The 17,929-nt window shown below is 49.0% G+C and overlaps 1 protein-coding gene across 5 annotated transcripts in view; it reads left to right on the forward strand.

Annotated features, from left to right (window-relative positions):
* The first annotated feature begins 2,523 nt into the window (after nt 1-2,523).
* Nucleotides 2,524-17,929, forward strand: part of DOCK11 (dedicator of cytokinesis 11) — a 66,582-nt gene continuing 51,176 nt past the window's right edge. For all 5 annotated transcript variants that reach the window (XM_015860400.3, XM_015860401.3, XM_015860402.3 and 2 more), the window contains exons 1-5: nt 2,524-2,723; nt 15,224-15,340; nt 15,578-15,667; nt 16,327-16,409; nt 16,869-16,938. In XM_015860400.3, coding sequence (XP_015715886.2) covers nt 2,622-2,723; nt 15,224-15,340; nt 15,578-15,667; nt 16,327-16,409; nt 16,869-16,938 — 462 coding nt within the window. In that variant the 5' untranslated portion in view covers nt 2,524-2,621. The remainder of the gene's footprint in view (nt 2,724-15,223; nt 15,341-15,577; nt 15,668-16,326; nt 16,410-16,868; nt 16,939-17,929) is intronic.

The raw sequence follows: 17,929 nt of genomic DNA on the forward strand, positions 1-17,929 counted from the left end.
GGCAATTCAGGCTTCTGTGTGGAAATCAGATCAGAATATAATGCTAAGTATGTGGAGCACATAAAACTTGTGAATTTTGCCTATGTTCCGCTCCTCTGTTTGGGGGTTCAGAAATCCTGAAGCAGCGTATGGGATTTGTGTTCCTCCTGTCCTTGAGGAGCTGTGGCCGTGCAATCCTGGCTAAGTCAGCAGAGGGCAGCCCTTTAACAGCAAGGAGCTCTTAGCCCAAAGGTAGCATCCATGTGCTGCTGCACAGCTGGAATATGCTCCCAGAAATAGTTCAGTGAGGAAAGTGAAGTTGTAATGGTTCTCATAACTGTTCCTCCCAGCAAAAAGTCATGCCTGGGTCTGGGTCTGAATCATGCTGGCTCAGTGCAGGAATGCAGGCCTCTATCCAACCAAGTGAAGCAACGGGATTAATCACCTACTTACGGTTAATCACTTAGTTAAGTGTTTTTCTGGGATAGGCCCATTTGAAGGTGATAAATAGGCACACACTGCAATGAAGGCAGTACAAAACAGGATTATTTTCTAATGATATTACCTGTCTTTTTACCTTGGATGGCATGTGAGAAATGAAGCCCTAAGCCTGCCTCTAACACTATGGCTTGTCTGATGGGTTCTTAGTGATGACCCAGGAGCCCCATATGTAGGGTTCCAGATTTTCTATCGGGGTCAGCTGCAAACTGTTGAGTCAGGCAAAAAAAAACTGGTTGCTTTAGCTTATCTTCCATGCTATGGAAGGCGGTAGTTCAGACACTTGTAAGAAATGCACTGGAAAAAAGAAACCCTATTATTTTACCAAACCATGTTTTGAAGAGTAGAAATAGTAGTGATCCCAATGATGACTGCGTTTTGTAAGCAGGCCTGTGTTTTCTGTCCTTTCCTGGGAACAGAACAACCCTGGAGACCTCGACAGGTGAAAATGTTGAGGCTGTGAGTTCAAGAAAGTTGTGCTTTCTGAGGTGCCCTGAGCAGTTCCATGGTGCCTCCAGAATCTTGCTGTGTTCTCACATGTCGCTGCAGTGCTGATAAACTACCCCTGACCTTTTTCCCCCCGTGGTAAAGCAGACTACAGCTGCAAGCCTTGCAACCTTGGGCTTCCTCTTGTAGTAATGCTGTGGCTTCTGTTATCTGCCTTAGTGATTGTTGTGCTTGAGACTTTTATTCTGATGTTCAGCCTTCCTGAGATAGAGCTTTCTGCATGTTGTTCTCATGTCATGTGTCCTCACTGCTTCTATTTTCCTTTTGTTTCCATGCTTAGCTGCACAAAACGGCCTCAGTTTGCTGGCTCTTCCTTGGTTCAGCTGAGTGGGATGGTGACTGGGCACAGCCCCTTGCAGGCACTGCATCAAGCTCATAACCTCACTGGGAACTTCTTGCTTCTGACTGCATAAACAAGGGGTGGGTACCCTAGGGATCATTTTATTTCCTGTCAAATAACCCATCTTGGTGCTGCTCTCAGAGCTTTCCCTAATCTAACAAACCAAAGGCAGGAAACAGTACTGCTGTGAGTGCTGGTTCCCCATCACTGGTGTTGCACTGGTTCTTGTTCTCCAATGGGGCCCAGGCTGTGTGAGCTCTCTCCTGCAGGCAGGGTGAGCAGGACTGCCCTGCTCTGGGGCCAGCAGCCATATAGAGACTGGTGAAATGTCTACAATGCCTTTGGCAGTAGGGATAAGGAAGTGAACCTCAGTGCTCCACAGCTGGAATTGTTTGTCACAAAGCTTTCTGCTTCCTTACAACTAGTTTAGACAGATTCTGAAAAGCCTTAAGGAGAGATGTTTGTGCAAATGCTAATGCTCCAGCTATTAAACTTCCTCCTTTTCTGTCCTTCATCTAGATATTTCATAATCATGTATAAACTGTTGGATTTGTTTTGCCTCTGCTGTGGAAGATCAGAGTGGTGTTTAATATGAAATGGTGTCTGCTGCCCCTTCCATGAACTGCTAAAAAGCAGAACAATAACTGGCTCGTATGCTTTAGGAGTCATAAATAACAGATTCTGTGGTGTGGATCATAATAGCTGTATTCATTGGCTCTCATAATCTAAACAGTTTCTCTGTATGTTGTGTGACTTACAGCATGCTGACAATTCCAGCGTGGTGCTTGTAAATAGGATTCAATCAGCCACAGCACACAACATGTGCAAATTCTTTGGACACATAGAGTGGCCTGGGTTGCAAAGGACCACAATGACCATCCAGTCCCAACCCCCTGCTATGTGCAGGGTCACCATCCAGCAGCCCAGGCTGCCCAGAGCCACATCCAGCCTGGCCTTGAATGCCTGCAGGGATGGGGCATCCACAGCCTCCCTGGTGTCACCACCCTTTGGGTGACGGTAGGGCAGCGCTATCTACAGGATCTCGTCCTGTTGGATGCTTAGCCTTACAGGAAGGCAACAGCCCTAACGGCACGGAAACCGGCTCTGCGGCCGGGGAGCGCCCAGCACCTGCTAAAGGGACAAAGCGGGGCCGGGCCGGGGCGGGGGCTGAGCTCGGTCCCTCCTCTTCCCCGCCCGCCGCTCAGCGGCTCCGCCCGGCCCGGCCCCGCCCGGCGCTGGGAGGCAGCAGCCCGCGGCGCGGCCCCGCTCGGCTCGGATCCGCTCGGACCATGTCGCCATGTCGGAAGTGAGGAAGTTCACGAAGCGGCTCAGCAAGCCGGGCACGGCCGCCGAGCTCCGGCAGAGCGTCTCGGAGGCGGTGCGAAGCTCCTTCGTGCTGGTGAGTGGCAAAGCGGGGAGCCCCGGTTCGGTACGGAGCGATACGGCGCGGCGGTACCTTGGGCAGCTCCCAGCCCGGGGGAGCGACGGCGGAAGAGGGAGAGATGGGCAGGGGATGCTCAGAGCGGGGGAAGAGGAAAGGGATGGCGGGGGTGGGCAGCGCTGAGCGAGGGATGGAGTGCGCTGGGCTGGGGAGAAGGGCCGGGCAGGGCGCGGCTGAGCCGGGCAGGAGATGGGGGAGGGCGGGGCAGGAGCGCGATGCCCTCCTCGGGTACTCCTTCCTATGGGTTGTGATGTATTCAGCTCCGCTTGCCGCCTGCCATCTCCGTGCCCATCTGAATGTGCTACAGAGGTGTGAGGATCGCAGGAACCGATGCTTCTGTCACCTTGCGTTACTTAGGTGGTACTTGTTTGGTGGGAGCACGAATCAATGAGGATCCATCTGTGGGGGGCAGTGAGCAAACAGAGACTGGAGCTCATGCTGGTGGGGTGCAGGCATGGTGAAGGTGATAAGCAAACAGGGTGGGACTGAAGGATACAGCCTGGCAAGAGCCACATTGGGCATTGCTGTGAGCATCCCAGGAACTGTGCCTCAGCATCTGGGATGAAAGCCACGTGTTTTATCGGATGCATTTCATCCCTCCATGTGGGATGCTGCAGCAGGTTGTCTTTGTTGTGTGCACAGCTGTGCAAATGTTGGCTGCGATACCCCGGGGGGATGCTGGGGGCAGTTCAAAGCTTCCCTGAGCTCTGTTGGATGTGTTTCACTATTGCTCATTGAATTACTCTAGCGTGCAATCACACTTGACCTTGACTTTGATGGAAGGTTAGGAAACAGGACATGCAGAAAGTGCAGTGCAAGTTGAGTGAATAAATCCTGTTTGTTCTCAAGTAGTACATTAAGTACGTTATTCGTGTGAGCCAAATAGATGCAGGGTTTTAAAAGTTCTTAATGAAATAGAGTTTTTGTGTAAATTTACTCATTCCTAAGGCCAAACAAAGTCATGGTGACAATCCAGCCTGGTTTCCTTCTGCCAATGCTGTTGTTTCCTACGTCCTTACAGGCTCCCATGGGGTTTGCTTTCCCTCTTTCATCAATACATACAGATAAATGCTTCGTAATAACTGATAGAACCTCTTGCTTAGAACCTCAAGAGCTTTGGTGTCCTACAGGCAAATGGTGGCACAATGTCTGTGCCGTGTGCCCTCTGTCAGAGCCTGGAGGGATGGATGGGATTGCAGATGGAAATAAATGAAACCCTGACAGCAGCCTACGGGAGCTGGCAGGGTTCAGCAGCCACTGTCTTTCTGAGCCTCTCCAGGGTTTCATTGCCTGCACCACCTCTGCCAGCTCTCTCTCATTCTCTTTCAGAATGGCAAATCCCCAGAGCTGCTGCTCTGCTCACTGTGTTTGCAGCCAAGCACCAGAGGAGGATGGGGCAGGTGGCTCTGATTCCTGCTCTTGGCAGAGTTTCCTGCTTTTGACAGTTCAGCAATAAAGGGATGAATCCCAGCACTTTGCATCCCTAGGAAGAGCCATAGGGTACTGCAGCCTACGGAGAGTGGGAAAGGAGGTGTGTGAGCTTAAAGGACTGTCTTGGTTAGCACTTCAGACGCCCTTGGTGATGATGGCTGAGGAGCATGCTCCTCAGGTTGCTCCATGGAAAAGGTGGTTCCTCTCCCTCCACCCTTGGTAAGAAAGGGATGGGATTGGTGTCCAGAGGAAACTACAAGGGGGAGCATGGATGAGAGCAAAGTGTGGGGCATAGATCTGTGTGCACCAGAGCACTCATCTGCCTCCCAAGAGAGTGGATGCCACAAAGCTCTATCACTATGTGCTGGAGTTCAGCACTTTGGGCACCCAGAGCACTCCCTCAGGAGGAGGAGCCGTCTGGAATAAGAAGCCATTTGCAGTCTGTGGATGAAATGCTGCTAAATGAAAACATCTCTGTGAGGAAAACCTTTAACGTCATGGAAAAGGTCAGCCTGCACGGAGCTGTAATTTGTGTGTTAGAGGAGATGCAGCTCCAGGCAGGAACACCGCGATGCTGCAAGGCAGAGAGGCAGCTCCCAAAGCATGGTCCTGCAGGTGCAGTGCAGCTCGTGTTGTGCTCTTTCTGTTCCTGGTTCCCCAGTTATACTGGTAGAGCAGAAGGAGAATTTTTATTCTTCTCTTTGGTGTGCAAACCTGGAGTCAAGTCAGTCAGGGCTTGGGTGGTAACTTCACTCCTTTGTGTCTGTGAAAGAGATGGGATGAAAAGAGCAATGGTGATCTGTCCCGTGCTTCACTCCAGCCTTCCCCAGGTGCCCTGGGGTACCTGTGTCCCTCCTTTGCACCAGTTACTGGGGTGCAGTCAGTGCTGCTCTTGTTACAAGTGGGGCTCTACTCCTGATCTGTAGCATCCAGCTGTGGCAGGGAGCCCAGAGACACCTCAGTGCCTGTGAATGAAGAAGGATGAAGTGCAGCTTTCACTTGGTGCTCCTCTGTTCCGCTTCCCATGCTGCTGTTCCCAATGTTCTCCCAATGGCATTCTGGCAGATTACATGCAGTTTGAACCTTGGAGCAATCAGTAGTAAAATACTGCGTTCAAACTACAAATTCATAGCTAAAGTGTTGAATTCCAGGAGAAGGATCCAGGTTGGAGCTTAAGGAGAGCAGCCAGAGGACCTTTGGCAGTGAACGGACACTCGTGTTCTTGGCTCAGGTCTTCAACAAAACCCTCCTTCCTCCCCTTTTCTCCACACTTGGGATGTTACTGACTACTATGGGAGGGGGGTGAGGAGCCCACAGGGAGCTGCCAACTAATGTTGGACCTGTGCAACCACAGTAGTGCCATAGGATGGAGCTCAGCCTATGCCCTGTGGATGTGGATGTGTGGTCTGGTGGAGGAATGCCTGCACCTCTCCTTTCTGTCATTTTAGCTTTCCCTCATTACTGCAGTGGTTCAGAGTTGAGCAGAAGAATGAACACTGTAATCTTGTGGTGCTGCAGCATAGCCTTCAGCCTGGGAAGCCGGACCAGCTGCCTGGGGTGACTTGTTTCTTTGGGTGAACCATAGAAACATTAAGGTTGGGAAAGACCGCGAAGATCTCAGGTTAACTGAAGATACCTTCACAGCTTCACCAAAGGACACGGAGTGGGAGTTCTGTATCTGAGCAGCAGGCTTTCCTCTCGCTGAGTGCTGGCCAGCTCAGTAGCGCTGCTTGGTGATGTGTGTGCCGTGCAGTGAGATGTGGCTGCAGGATTGAGCCCCATGCACCCAGGCATGCTCCCAGCTTCAGCCATGTGTCTGCCAGCACATCGACTCACAGCAATTGCAGCGTGGGAGATCATCTGTGTGCAAACTGAGCTGATTCTTGCCATCCAGATGTGAGAGAGCCTTCTCTCCCGTGTTACACGCTGCTGCTGGCAGCTTTGGCATGAGGCTGTGGGCTGCATGCCAGGAGGAGATGGGTTCTGTTTGATCCGGGCTGGGCTGGGCTTGTATGTACCACTCGGTTTCAGGCAGACACCAAGAAGGAGATAAAAAGCTTCCAAAGAGTGATGTTGGGGAGATTTTGACTGGAAGCAAAAAGGCGCTTTGTTCTCTCTGTGTTTTTCTAACAGCTTAATCTATATTATATGCAACCGAATTTATACTCCTGCAGAGGAGATCAGCTTTCTGCATAGAATCCTCCTTTAATAAGCTAAGTTCGCTTTGATCAGTGTGAAGGCTGTTTATGTGCAGTGCTTGTAGTGATCTCAGTGCTCAAGAGAGACACGGAATATATGCATGTTCCCCTTTGGGTGCAGTCGATATGCTGTGTTTGCATAACTTCAATAGCAAAAGAGACGTATTGGAGACATGGGAGGAAATGCTGCCCTTGCTTCAGTGGGAGTTTTGCCTCCGGAGTGCCACCACCACGTGCTCGGGTGACTTCTGTGGAAGTGCTCACAGTGAGGTTATTACTCATAGAAAACACTTAAACGCCTTCTTAAAATTAATCACTTGCCTTCCTGTGTTGGTGCTTTTGCTGTCAAGGACTGCGTTTAGCTCAGTGCTAAATGGCCCTGGGTTGCGCATGCAATGCAAGTGGTCAGGGCTGCTCCTTCCTGAGCGCACAGCAGTTGTGCTCTGGGTGAAGAGCATCACTTTGCAGCAGGCAGCAAGGCCCGCACATCTTGCAGCCACCTGGAGTTGCATCCTACAAATCTCCAGAGCATCTTCCACTGACACCCAGTCTGGGAGAGAGAACAGTGCCTCCTTATGCTGTGAAATGGGGGCTGTAGGATGAGCTGTGCTCAGTGCAGCCCCTTCCTGAGGTTTTTGGAGGCTGTGATAAGCTTCATGTACACAGTAAGTCTTATCTTTCCCAAAGCATCCTTGAAGTAGGTTTTCTTGAGCTCATTACAGGAAGGCTCTGAGGATGTGAGCTCTGTGCACACACCTCTTGCCACATCTCATGAACATTGTGGCTGTGCTTTTTGTGCTCATCAGGCAAAGCTGAGAGTGGTTGGCTGTGTTCTGGAGGCAGTGCCATGGAGATGCATGTGTCCCTGCACTGACAGCATCTGCCCTGACCTGCCACCGGCCGTGCCCAGAACAGATGGTTGTCAGCAGTGCTGGAAGCCGACTGCCAGCAATGCGGATGGAGATTTGGTGTGCTCAAGAATCCAGTGAGGGGATGGCTGTGGGGATTTGTTTCAGTCCTTCCTGGTATCTGGAGATATCTGCAGTGTACCCCTCCCTCCCCTAAGGACCAGGAGTGTTTGAAGTTGGGCTGCTGGAGCGCGTATTATAGCATCCTTTTATATAGGCAGCTTGGTGGCTCTTACATGATTCCATTTAGCTCTTTGCACACCGATTTATCATCTCTAATGATGCAAAATTAACAAAGCATTTGACATTTCTATGGCCTGAGAATGCAAATCACAATCGCACACAGCAGCTGAAGAGCAACCAGTCTTAGGGCTGTGGTTTTAGGTTTCCCTGCTTAATTGGCCTCCTCGCTGCTGTTCTGGCCAAGGAAGAGAAGGATGGGTTTGTGTGCCTTTGCGGGCACTATTTCATCTTAGAAATACTGGAGTATGATTCCCTGACACCATCTTCCTCCATCTCTTTCATTCCCTTAAAAACTGCAAATCAAAGCTCTCCCTTGCTGGCTGTTCCCTTCAGCGCAGCCCTGTCTCATCTTTACAGCTTTTCTCTGCCTCCCGCCGCTTCTCTAATGGGGTCAGGTCTGCTTGTTCCTAACCCCTTTCTCACCCCTCTCTCCTTTCTTGCTGAAATGCAATTTCTTTCTCTCTCCTATTAATAACTCCTGTCACGGGGCTGTCCTTGGGGAGTGCCTGTGTGGAAGGAGACCACTGCTTGGGTCCAGCGTATCCTTGCTCCTTCCTCCTGCCCTGACTCCATACTGAGTGACATCCCCACTGCAGCAGCCTGGCCTCTCTATGCCCTGAGTAGGGACATGGCAAAGGTGCAGCTAGAAGGGTGGCTTCTGTCCTGGACAAAGTTAGGACTTGGTCATGTTGTGGTGCTATAGCTATTTTTCTGTGACAGCCGTACTTAGAGTTATATTTTGGTGGTTTTTGGGAGCCTGGGACGTGGGTTGGAGCTGTGCTGTGCTAGGAGAGCACAGATGGAGGGCAGGATCACATCTTGCATGCTGAGTGCTTGGGGTGGATAATGGCTCAAAGTAAAACAAAAGCCGTGGCTCACCCTTTTCTCAGGTGTTTGGTGGAAGTGGTGAATCCGTGAGTGGTGCATTTTTTGTGCAGTTCACCCCAATGCATCTGCAGAGCCACTGAGTCAGGAGAGGTGAGAGGCAGAGGTGGCAGACAGCCACACAGAGCTTACAGGAGAGAAAACCATTTACCTTTGCAGCTACCACAGGCAGAGCTGAGGTGGGAGCTACGCAGACAACTTCCTGAGCTGTTTCAATCACCACTGATGTCTCTGGGGCTTGACTTCACTGGTGTGGGTGTTCACCTTATTGCTAAGGCAACCCAAAAACCCATCTGTGACTTCCTGCTCTGGTTTCCCTGCAGCAGTGATGCAGGGACTGGGGTGAGCTCCCAGCCACGGTTTTGCCTGCAGGAGTGGCTGCAAGGCTGGCTTGGCCCAGAGTATGTGGTTTCTTGAGTGAAAAACAAGGAGTTTTGGGAGCAGGCAGGAAAGGGAGGGGTTCTGCTTATGTGCAATTAATCGTTTTAAGATGTTCTGAAGTTGGATCTTCTGGAACTGGATGCTAAATATAAAACTCGTACTACATAAATAAATGATGAAATAGCAGTGACATCCGAAAATCACTTTGGGGTGCTCCAGTTAAGAGCTTAAATAAATAACAAGTATTATTGTTGTTGTAATTACTAGTTCCCCTTTTTTAGCATGCCTGTGCTTACAGAATGCTTTGAGAATTCACGTCTGGCAGAAACTCAGCTGTCCCATGGAAACCAGCAGCTTATTGCCAGTTTCTATTAGTGCTATTATTTTCAGAGGAGAAAATCAGAGCAGTGCTGCGTTTCCATCTCTCTCTCCACAGCAGATGCTCAGCTGGATGCAGTTGCATCTCTGCTGATGCAGGGATGCACTGAGCTCTGTTCTATGGGCAGCATGGCTGGGTTTGAGCCAGGATGTATCCATGAATGCAAGGAGAAGTGGGGTTTCGGGTGTATCTGGGGGCTGGGAATGCTGTGGTGTTCCCCAGCTACAACCAGGCTCTGGTGGTGTGTTTCCTATTTGACTGGGGTGCTGTTTTCAGAGGTGACGTGCACAGGTCGGCTGCAAACCCACCACTGTTAAACAGCTGCTTCCTTTAGCTCAAGTGATTGTGCAAATTTCTTTGCTTTCATGAGAAAAAGCCAGCATCTCTGTCCCTCGTGGCTGCAGATCTAAGCTTCAAAATGTGATCTCCTAAAGACTGTCAAGTGTGGAGTCCGCTTCTAAATAAGTGGAAGGAAAATGAAGGTTATCCTGACTTCCTATCATCTCTAGGCCAGTCTGAAGGTGCTTTAGACCCTGATTCACTTTTACTTGCCAGGACTGAGCAGTAATAATGTGTAAATGTTTATGTGTCTCTCCTGACATCAACTTGTTAATCATTTTGTCAAGCTTTCTCCAAGCGTTTATCTGAAACTGATGCTCTCAAAGACAATGCTGGTACCTGCAAACCAGAGATCCCACAATGCCAGAGAGAGGACCTGTTTGCTGCTGGGACAGAAGCAAACAGATGAGCTGAACCCTTTCCTTCCTTCCTTCCTTCCTGCCCAGTGTCTCCTGGGCTCTGCTTCTGTCCAACCCCTGTCTCCAGACTCAACTCAGCCTTCCCAAGAGCTTCTCCACAATAGCCATCCCCTCTGCCTGTCACCCCCTCATACCCCCTTGTCCTTCATACAAAGCCCTCCCAGGGTTTTGAGCCAGAACTGAGGCCAACTCTTCCTAGGTCACAGGGCTTTGCACCTCTAGCACAGCTAGGATTTCTGTCCAGGCGTTTGTCTTGTGTTTTTAAACCTCCTTCTCTCTAGACAGCATAAAAATAGTCTTGGCCTGCTCATACCCAGCCGTATTGACTGTTTTTCATCCCTGTGGTTTTACCATAGTCCATGTCTGTCCAGCTCGCCCTGGGCCCTGCAGTCCCATCCAGCTGACAGCCGTGCTTGCAGCACCATCCCACGGGAGCTGCATCTTTGCCTCCCTCCTGGCTCCTCCTCTGAACGTGGCTGTGCTGAGAAGCCTGCAAACCACTTGGCAGCAGAGAGGCTGCGCCGTGTTGTGCCTGCTGCCATCTGTGCTGACTAACGCTGCCACCCTGCTTGCCCTTCCTCCCCTGTTGCTCTGCTTTCACCTCTTTCTTCTCTCCTCTGCTTCTGAAGGCATAGGGCCAAAGACGCTGCTTGGTGTTGTACTGGGTTACGATGGTTCCAGATGTTGGATAGGCAAGCAAAGTATTTCTCACTTTCTGTTGTTCTCCCTTCTGCCCAGGCTCCTGGTATGATGAATTATATATGAAACTAGGCTTTTTTTGAACTTAGCGCTCCAACCTTCCTGCAAGCAGGAGCTAGAGCCTGCAAATGCGATCAGATGGCAGTGCTGGAGTTGGGGCTGAGAAAGTGAAGAGCCACAGATGTGCTACTTAAATTAAAACCTTCTTTAGGGTTACACGGTCTGAGAGTGCCATGACTGGCAGTCTCTGAACCCCTGCCTTTGGAAAAGCTTTTCTATGGAGTGAAATCCCTAACTTCCATGTGCCCATGGGGGTTGCCAAGTGGGTTTTTTGGTTCCCAGACTCCATATAAACTTTCCCATGACCTCCAGGTTTCATGAGCAACGCCCTAACTGGGGAGTTTTCTTCTCTGTTTGAGTGGTCTCTCTGCATTTGCAGGTTATGTGTTGTGGTAGGAATGGGTCCCTCCCTGGGCTGATGCTGCTCTCGGAAGCGCTGTGTCTGTGGTTGGTATGGCCAAGGGGTGTGTGCTTCCTCTTTTTTGCCTCTTGAACTTTGAATCAATTCCCCATTTTGAATTTGTCTCCTATTTTCTGTGTATTTCACCCTCTTGGTCCTACGGGATTCATTTTAATATCTGTGCTTTGCTAGGTGTTGCACCTAAGTGTATTACAAGGTTGCAGATGAAGTATTAAATGGGCAGTAAAATGCTCACTAGATTTTGGGAACAGCCTGAGACCATACACTGTTATGTACATATGGTCTGTGCTGCTTCCTGTTCTTTCAGACACTTCAGAGAAGCATCACTTTCAGTATACAGGTCACTTGTGTCTGTAGCTGCTTTGTGAGGGTGGGTTTGTGGCTCTGGGTCAAGCTTCACTTCTGAGGAATTGAAAACCTACCATGCTGCCGGGTGCTGCTGAGCCTTGGAGTGTTTTGGTGGAGGCAGGGATGGCCAAGCATTGTACCCACTGTGGGCCATAGGGGAGAAGTGAAAGCTGAGAGTGGTGCATTCACTATGCTGGGGCTCTGGGTTCTTTTGGGGCTGCCTTCTGCTGAGCAGGGGGAAAACTGAGCCGTCAGCCCACGCGGGGCGGGTGTCAATGCAATGAGCAAACTGAATAACGCAGAGCCAAACCAGCTGGGTTTGCCATCACATTGCTTTCTTCCCTGGATGTTGTTTGTTTTAAATGAGAGCAAGCCTGAAAGCACTGAAAATACACCCGTTTCTGATGGTTTTCCCTAGGCTGCTGTTTTAAAATAACCTCGAATTAAACATTTTTCCTTCACTTTCTGTACAGTAGTATAACTGTGGTTATACCTGTAGCAGTTATGGGAAAGCGCAAGCTCAGAAAAACATTATTCACATAATAAAAACGATACCACATTTGTACAGTTTAAATGCAGGACATTAGAAGGCAGGTGGCCGCTGTGTTCAGAGCCATAAAAGTTGAAAATAGAAATGCCCTTTCCAGTTGAATGTGTGAACCCTTGCTTAGAAAGCAAACATAAGGATTTTTATGGCTACAGACAGGAGATGGCTCAGAGCAGTGAGTCTGGGGACGTTTCTATGGGGTTTTCCTGGGGCCTGGCTCTTTGTGCTGCCTTGCGCTGGCGGTCGTGGGCATGTTTCTGTTGAAGCAATTCAATTGAATTTCCTGTTCAAATGCCAGCCAGATTGCTTCTTAGTGGAGAGTCAATAGTGTAATAGATGGGCTGTTGTTTTGCTCGTGCCATTGTCCAAGAGCAGCTCATGACCCAGCCAGGCCCTGCTCACCACCCATCCCTCATGCAGGCCCGTGCTTTGGCAGAGCAGCCCCAGAGCAGGCCTGCTTTGGCAGCACTGCACGTTGGGTTTGTTGCTAGACTGTTAGCATTTCTTTGCACTTGAATATTGGCTTTCCCTGTAGAGGAATTTGTGGTTTCTCAGACTCTAATTGCTTTAGTGTAATAGTTCTTCCTCTGCTTTCATAATGGCTTTGGTGGGTGCCATCTGCTGTTGTGACAGCACTGGGCGGCAGGGCCGGGTCTGCTCCATGCGGTGTGATTGAACCTTGCTCATCAGAACTAAGACTTCAAAATCTGCTTTTCAGGGCTTAGTGTTTTATCTACTGCCCTGCTGGGACCAGCGGGGGAGCAGGGGCTCCCTCCTGCTCTGCAGCTCTGTTTGCAGAGCCCCGACAGACTGACGGAGATGTCCGTGTTTCCGTGGCAGCAGGCAGAGGCCACACCACATCCTTTCCTCAGCAGTTGCTCTGCTTGCATATGGCTTGACCTACATCCTTTGAGACGTTGCTGTGGTTCCCCTCGTGGCCTGTGACAACTGACTCCGTTATGTCACGCAGGGTGCACTGCATGCAGTGTTGTTTTGCACTCGTGCTGCAAAGGGCCATCACACAGCTGAATTCAGAGTGCCCAAAGCCACTGCTTAACACCACGGCAATGCACAGGGCTCTTGGAAGGAATCTAATTCACCCTTAACCTAGGGCAGGGTGAGCTGGTGTGAGTTTAAGCAGCTCATGCAGGGTGTGCTGGTGGAATTGCTGTGGGGATGGCAGCAGAGCTGTTGAGATTTAAGGACACCAGACCTTACACCCACAAATGGGAGAGCAGGTTGTGAGCATCCCGATGTCTTAAGTCACATTAATGTGCCAGGCTTGGCAAATCCACAGCAGCACGTAGCGTTGTAATGCAATAAGACTGGTGCTTCAGATGATTAACCAAATTCAATTAAGCATTTAAGGAGTGTGAGGCTAACTGAAGAAAAGCTGGATCCCTTCTCCCTATCTTCCTGCTGGGTTTTAGGGACTCCTGTTTTTCTAGCAGTCCTTTTCTTCTACATGAGATCCCTGTGCAACTCAGATCTTGGAGCAGAAGCAGTGTTGGGACTGGCAGCTCTCACATCACAGCGTGGGCTCTCTTTGGGGCCACACTGCCCTTCCCCAGCTGTAACCCAGTGGGCTGCTCCCTGTGATGCTGCAGTACTGCTCAGTAGTTTTCTTTTAGGGCTGCATTAGGAGTGAGGCAAAGATTTCCAAAGAGCGATTAAGAGGGAACCGTTTCAACTGAGCAAATCCCTTCTGGATTCCTGCAAGCATGGAAAATAGACATTTGGAATGCAAGAATGCCTGAGGCAGGAGGTGTACTTTCCCCAGTCAAAAGTAAGACATTCTCTGCAGACGGTCAGAAGCGGGGTAAAACAGGTAACGCTGAGACACTGCTCATGTTGGTAACACAGGTTAGATTGCACACAGGCTCCGTGCTGCCCTCCCTCAGCAAGCAGCTGGGATGTCATCTTGCTGCTGGGATGCAGCCCTGAGAAACACGGTATGAGAGGTACCCTCCTTGCATTTCTGAAGTGTTTTGGGGAAAATATTTCACCTCGTATTTCACTGGGCATATTATGAGCTTGCCAGGTATGTGCCTGGAATGGAGGAACAGCCAGGGAGCTATGGGAACAGTTTGTCCAAGTGAAAATATTCAGTTAAGTTTGCTGATGATTAAGGAGATTCTGACATTCCTTTTCTAAGAGTGGGCAGCTCCACCTGCAGGGGCATGCTCTGCCATGGGTACCTGTCAGCCTGGCATCACATGTTAGAACCATCCATAGCATGGCCAGGCATCAGCAGACTTTTAGCTGGAATTCAAACAGAGACAAAACTGACGTATTGGAATTTCCTTCCTCTTTTATTGTAACTATACATGTGCATATGGTGTCATGCGTTTGCTTTTGGTGTGCAGAGTAACTTTCACAACTGCAGTGCCTGATTTGTGCTTACAAATGCTGAAGTCTAGGGCTGGAGAGCTGAGATGATGCTTTGGAAGTTGCCACACACCTTTGTGGTGTGTGTGGGCTTTTCTTTTTTTAAAGCTCTGTTTTCTGCACTTGCGTCATGAACAGAAGTAATGCAAGAGAAAACGTGCTGGCATTTTCCTAATAGTTTTTGTGATGACTCCAGGGATTTTGGAGAAGTTCCTCTTGCTGCCCAGCAATGTAAATAAGAGCAAAGCCAGGCTCTAGAGTTTTCCAGCCATGGGTGTGGTTTATGCAGAGGGCTCTCCTGCATTTCCAGAGGGATCTTCCTTCCACAGAGAGAGATCCCTGTGCTGGAATTGCAGGCGGCTTGTTCCCATCCTGCCAGCAGCACCTTTCCAAAGACTCTCATCAGCTCATCTATTGAAACCAGCTTTGTGCTGGTGCAGGAGCCTGTGTTGCTGCTGAGCTGTGCTCATACTGGAAGAAGCTGGAGCTTGCAGCTGTTAAAGCTGCGGCCTGTCCAGGAGGATTTCTTGCTCTATTAAGAAATTAGAGACTGTGCCTAGGCAAGAGCAGCGCAGTACTTGCTTTCTTCCTATAGTTTATAACCAGGCCTGAATAACTTAACCCCTTGTTTCCATCACTGCAAAGCATGTGTGCCAGTGCTTCCTTGCATCGTGCGTGCATCCAATTGTTGAGTTAATGGGCAATCCATTGGTAACGTGGTTTGAAGACATCTGACTAAATTATGTACAAGGTGTTGGCTACTAGTTATTTTATATATATTCACTTGTTACTCTCTTCTATTTTTCCTACAGGAAAAAACCAAAGTGGTTGAACCCTTGGACTATGAGAACGTGATCCTCCAACGCAAAGTTCAGATCTACAGCGATCCCCTCCGGGACCTGCTGATATTTCCGATCGAAGATGTGTCTGTGAGTTTGTGCTGGCTGCTTTTCCTCTTTGAGGCTCATTCATCTCCAGTCCTGCTTACCTTGGAAAATTTCCACTCTTGGCCACACGTTGATTTTGGCTGCGTTACTGACACATACAAGTGAAATGACCCCCTGGTGATTGAAATGACCCCCTGGGCCCACTGCGTTTATTCAAAACAAGCATCAAACCCTGGAGACCCAGTTTGCACTGAAACCATTTTCCTCTTTTCCCTGCAGCTCTCAGTCATCAGTCGGCAGAGAAGGACTGTCCAGTCTACAGTGCCAGAAGATGCTCTCAAGAAAGCGCAGAGCCTCTTTGTCAAAGAGGTAGGGGCAAAAGTCCACTCAGCTTCTGGCCACAGCACCTTTTCCCTTAGGCAAGATGCTGTAGATGCTGGTCTGTAAGGTTGCAGATTGTTTTTTCCTGCATGGGAAGAGCTGATTGCTGGCAGGGTGTTTGCACTAGTTAGTTCCCACATGCACCACTTGTGCTTTGCTTCTTCACAGCAGGTTTGTACTGAGAGAGTGTGTGTAGCTTGAGTTGTGAGGTGCAAGCATGCAGCAGGGCTGGGCTGCACAACATCCTGAGGGCTACAGGTTTGTTCTGCAAAATGCTGCTCTCTAGGACCTTTTCCCTCCAGGGGCAGTGGAAATAAGTGCAAAGTGACAGTCAGCCCTGACTGAAAGGCCCTGCAGTTCTGAGGGCAGGAAATCAGCTCTTTCTTGGGAAGCAATCCCCAACCAAATCACTGCTCCTTTTTTAAAGTCTCGGAGCTCTGTAGATTCAAAATCAATAGTTGTGTCCAGCCAAGATGCTGTGTGATTTTTGTCTCCGTGCTGAAAAGTTCTGTAAGTTCTGTGTGGCAGCACAAAATAAGTGAAGCAACCCTGCTTACTTCACCCAGCAGCCCATAACCTTCTGGACTTGTGCATGGTTTTGCTGTGGTTGCTGTAGCTCTCAAAGAGCTCTATTGTTTTCCTTCCAGTGCATTAAAACCTACAGCTCCGACTGGCACGTGGTAAACTACAAATATGAGGAATACTCTGGAGACTTTCGGATGTTGCCATGGTAAGTGTCACGCTCCCTTGGAATACTAATGTGTGGTCACAGGGCCGTGGTTTGATCAGGCTTAGGAGAAACAGTCAAAATAGGTCTGTTCTGAAGAGCCTGCAGGGAAGTGAGGCAGAAAGGGAGCAAAAGTGTTGATCAGATCATATTAAAATTTGCGAACATTCTTGCAGCCTGATCTGGCTTCACTTTTAGTGAGATGGAAGACAGATGAGCCTGCAAATGCAGGTCAGCAAAAACCTCTGCAGAGGCAAACAGCTAGAACAGGGAAAGCTAGTTGTGTGGTTTTTGTACCTAGCTTCTACAGGGTGCGCTTAGAAGTTGGCTCTCTCCAGCTGTAAGGAGTGGAGGCCTTCTAGCATCTTCTGCAGAACTTGCTGGTGTAAGTGGCGTGGGATAGCTGGTGTAGAGGATCTGTGTTTCCCAGTCATTAACAATTCAAATGTGTTGTGATTTCAGCAAATCCTTCAGGCCAGACAAGATTCCAAGCCATGTGTTTGAAATCGATGAAGACTTTGAAAAAGATGAGGTAAGGAGAAAATGTTTTACATATTCCACCCTAAGATCTGCTAAAAAGCTGATTTCAGAAGGCAAAGTCAGAACTCACTTCCCAGCGGTGGTGCTTCATACTACAGGTACGGGGCCAGAACTGAGTCACTTATGTAATTGAAAGTGGCACGAGATAATCTGCTGGAGCCAAGAGTCTCCTAAATTAGGTGGAAGATGAGCCATCAAGTTTTTCAAGGCTTTTCCATTTGATTCAGTGCAGTAATGAAAGAGAAGGGAAAAAAAAGAAGCCAAGTGACAAACTAAGTGAAATTCTTCATGGCCATAATTTAAAGCAGACAGTTTGGTTTCCAGCCACATGATGCACATAGATATAACTATATCAGGGTCCTCTTCTTCAAAAGGTTTGTGCTCTGCCTCATCATCTGCAGTTCTTACTTACTGCATATATCACATTTTCTGCAGAAGGAGGGTATCACTTTCCTATGTGAAGCTTAATTCACACACTTGGCATTAAGAATTCTTAGGTTACAGCGTAAGAAGTTTAGTCCGGCTGTTTTAAGATCTGCATGGCACTGAGATGCTGCTAAGGAGCAGATTTAGGAACAGAGAAGTTTCTTTCTTATAGCGCTGTAGTTCTGGAGCATTATTTCAGCGTGCTTTTAGTAAATGTTATGTATGTCCCAGCACATTTCTTGTTAGGGCTGAGATGGCTTTTTCCTAGATGGAAATGTATTGTCAGATCTGGCTTTAATTCTTTAATCTGGCTGTGTTGGTAGTATACTGTTCACTTGAGCTGTTACCTCCTTAATAGTATCCACTTTTGGCTGAAGACAGAGCTGTGTGATATCTTATCAGCATGCCCCTGAGAAAGTAAAGAGACCAAGATATGCTATCCAAATGTGGTGGAGATCTTGGTTTCTTCTGATCAGTGTCCCAAATACACAAACAAATGCAGTTACCGATGCTGGTAATGGAAGAGTTTTCCGAGTACCTTGGCAGATATTTTGGCA

This window comes from Coturnix japonica, chromosome 4 (genome assembly GCF_054131305.1).
Source record: "Coturnix japonica strain WE chromosome 4, WE-NBRP24, whole genome shotgun sequence".
Lineage (NCBI taxonomy): Eukaryota > Metazoa > Chordata > Aves > Galliformes > Phasianidae > Coturnix > Coturnix japonica.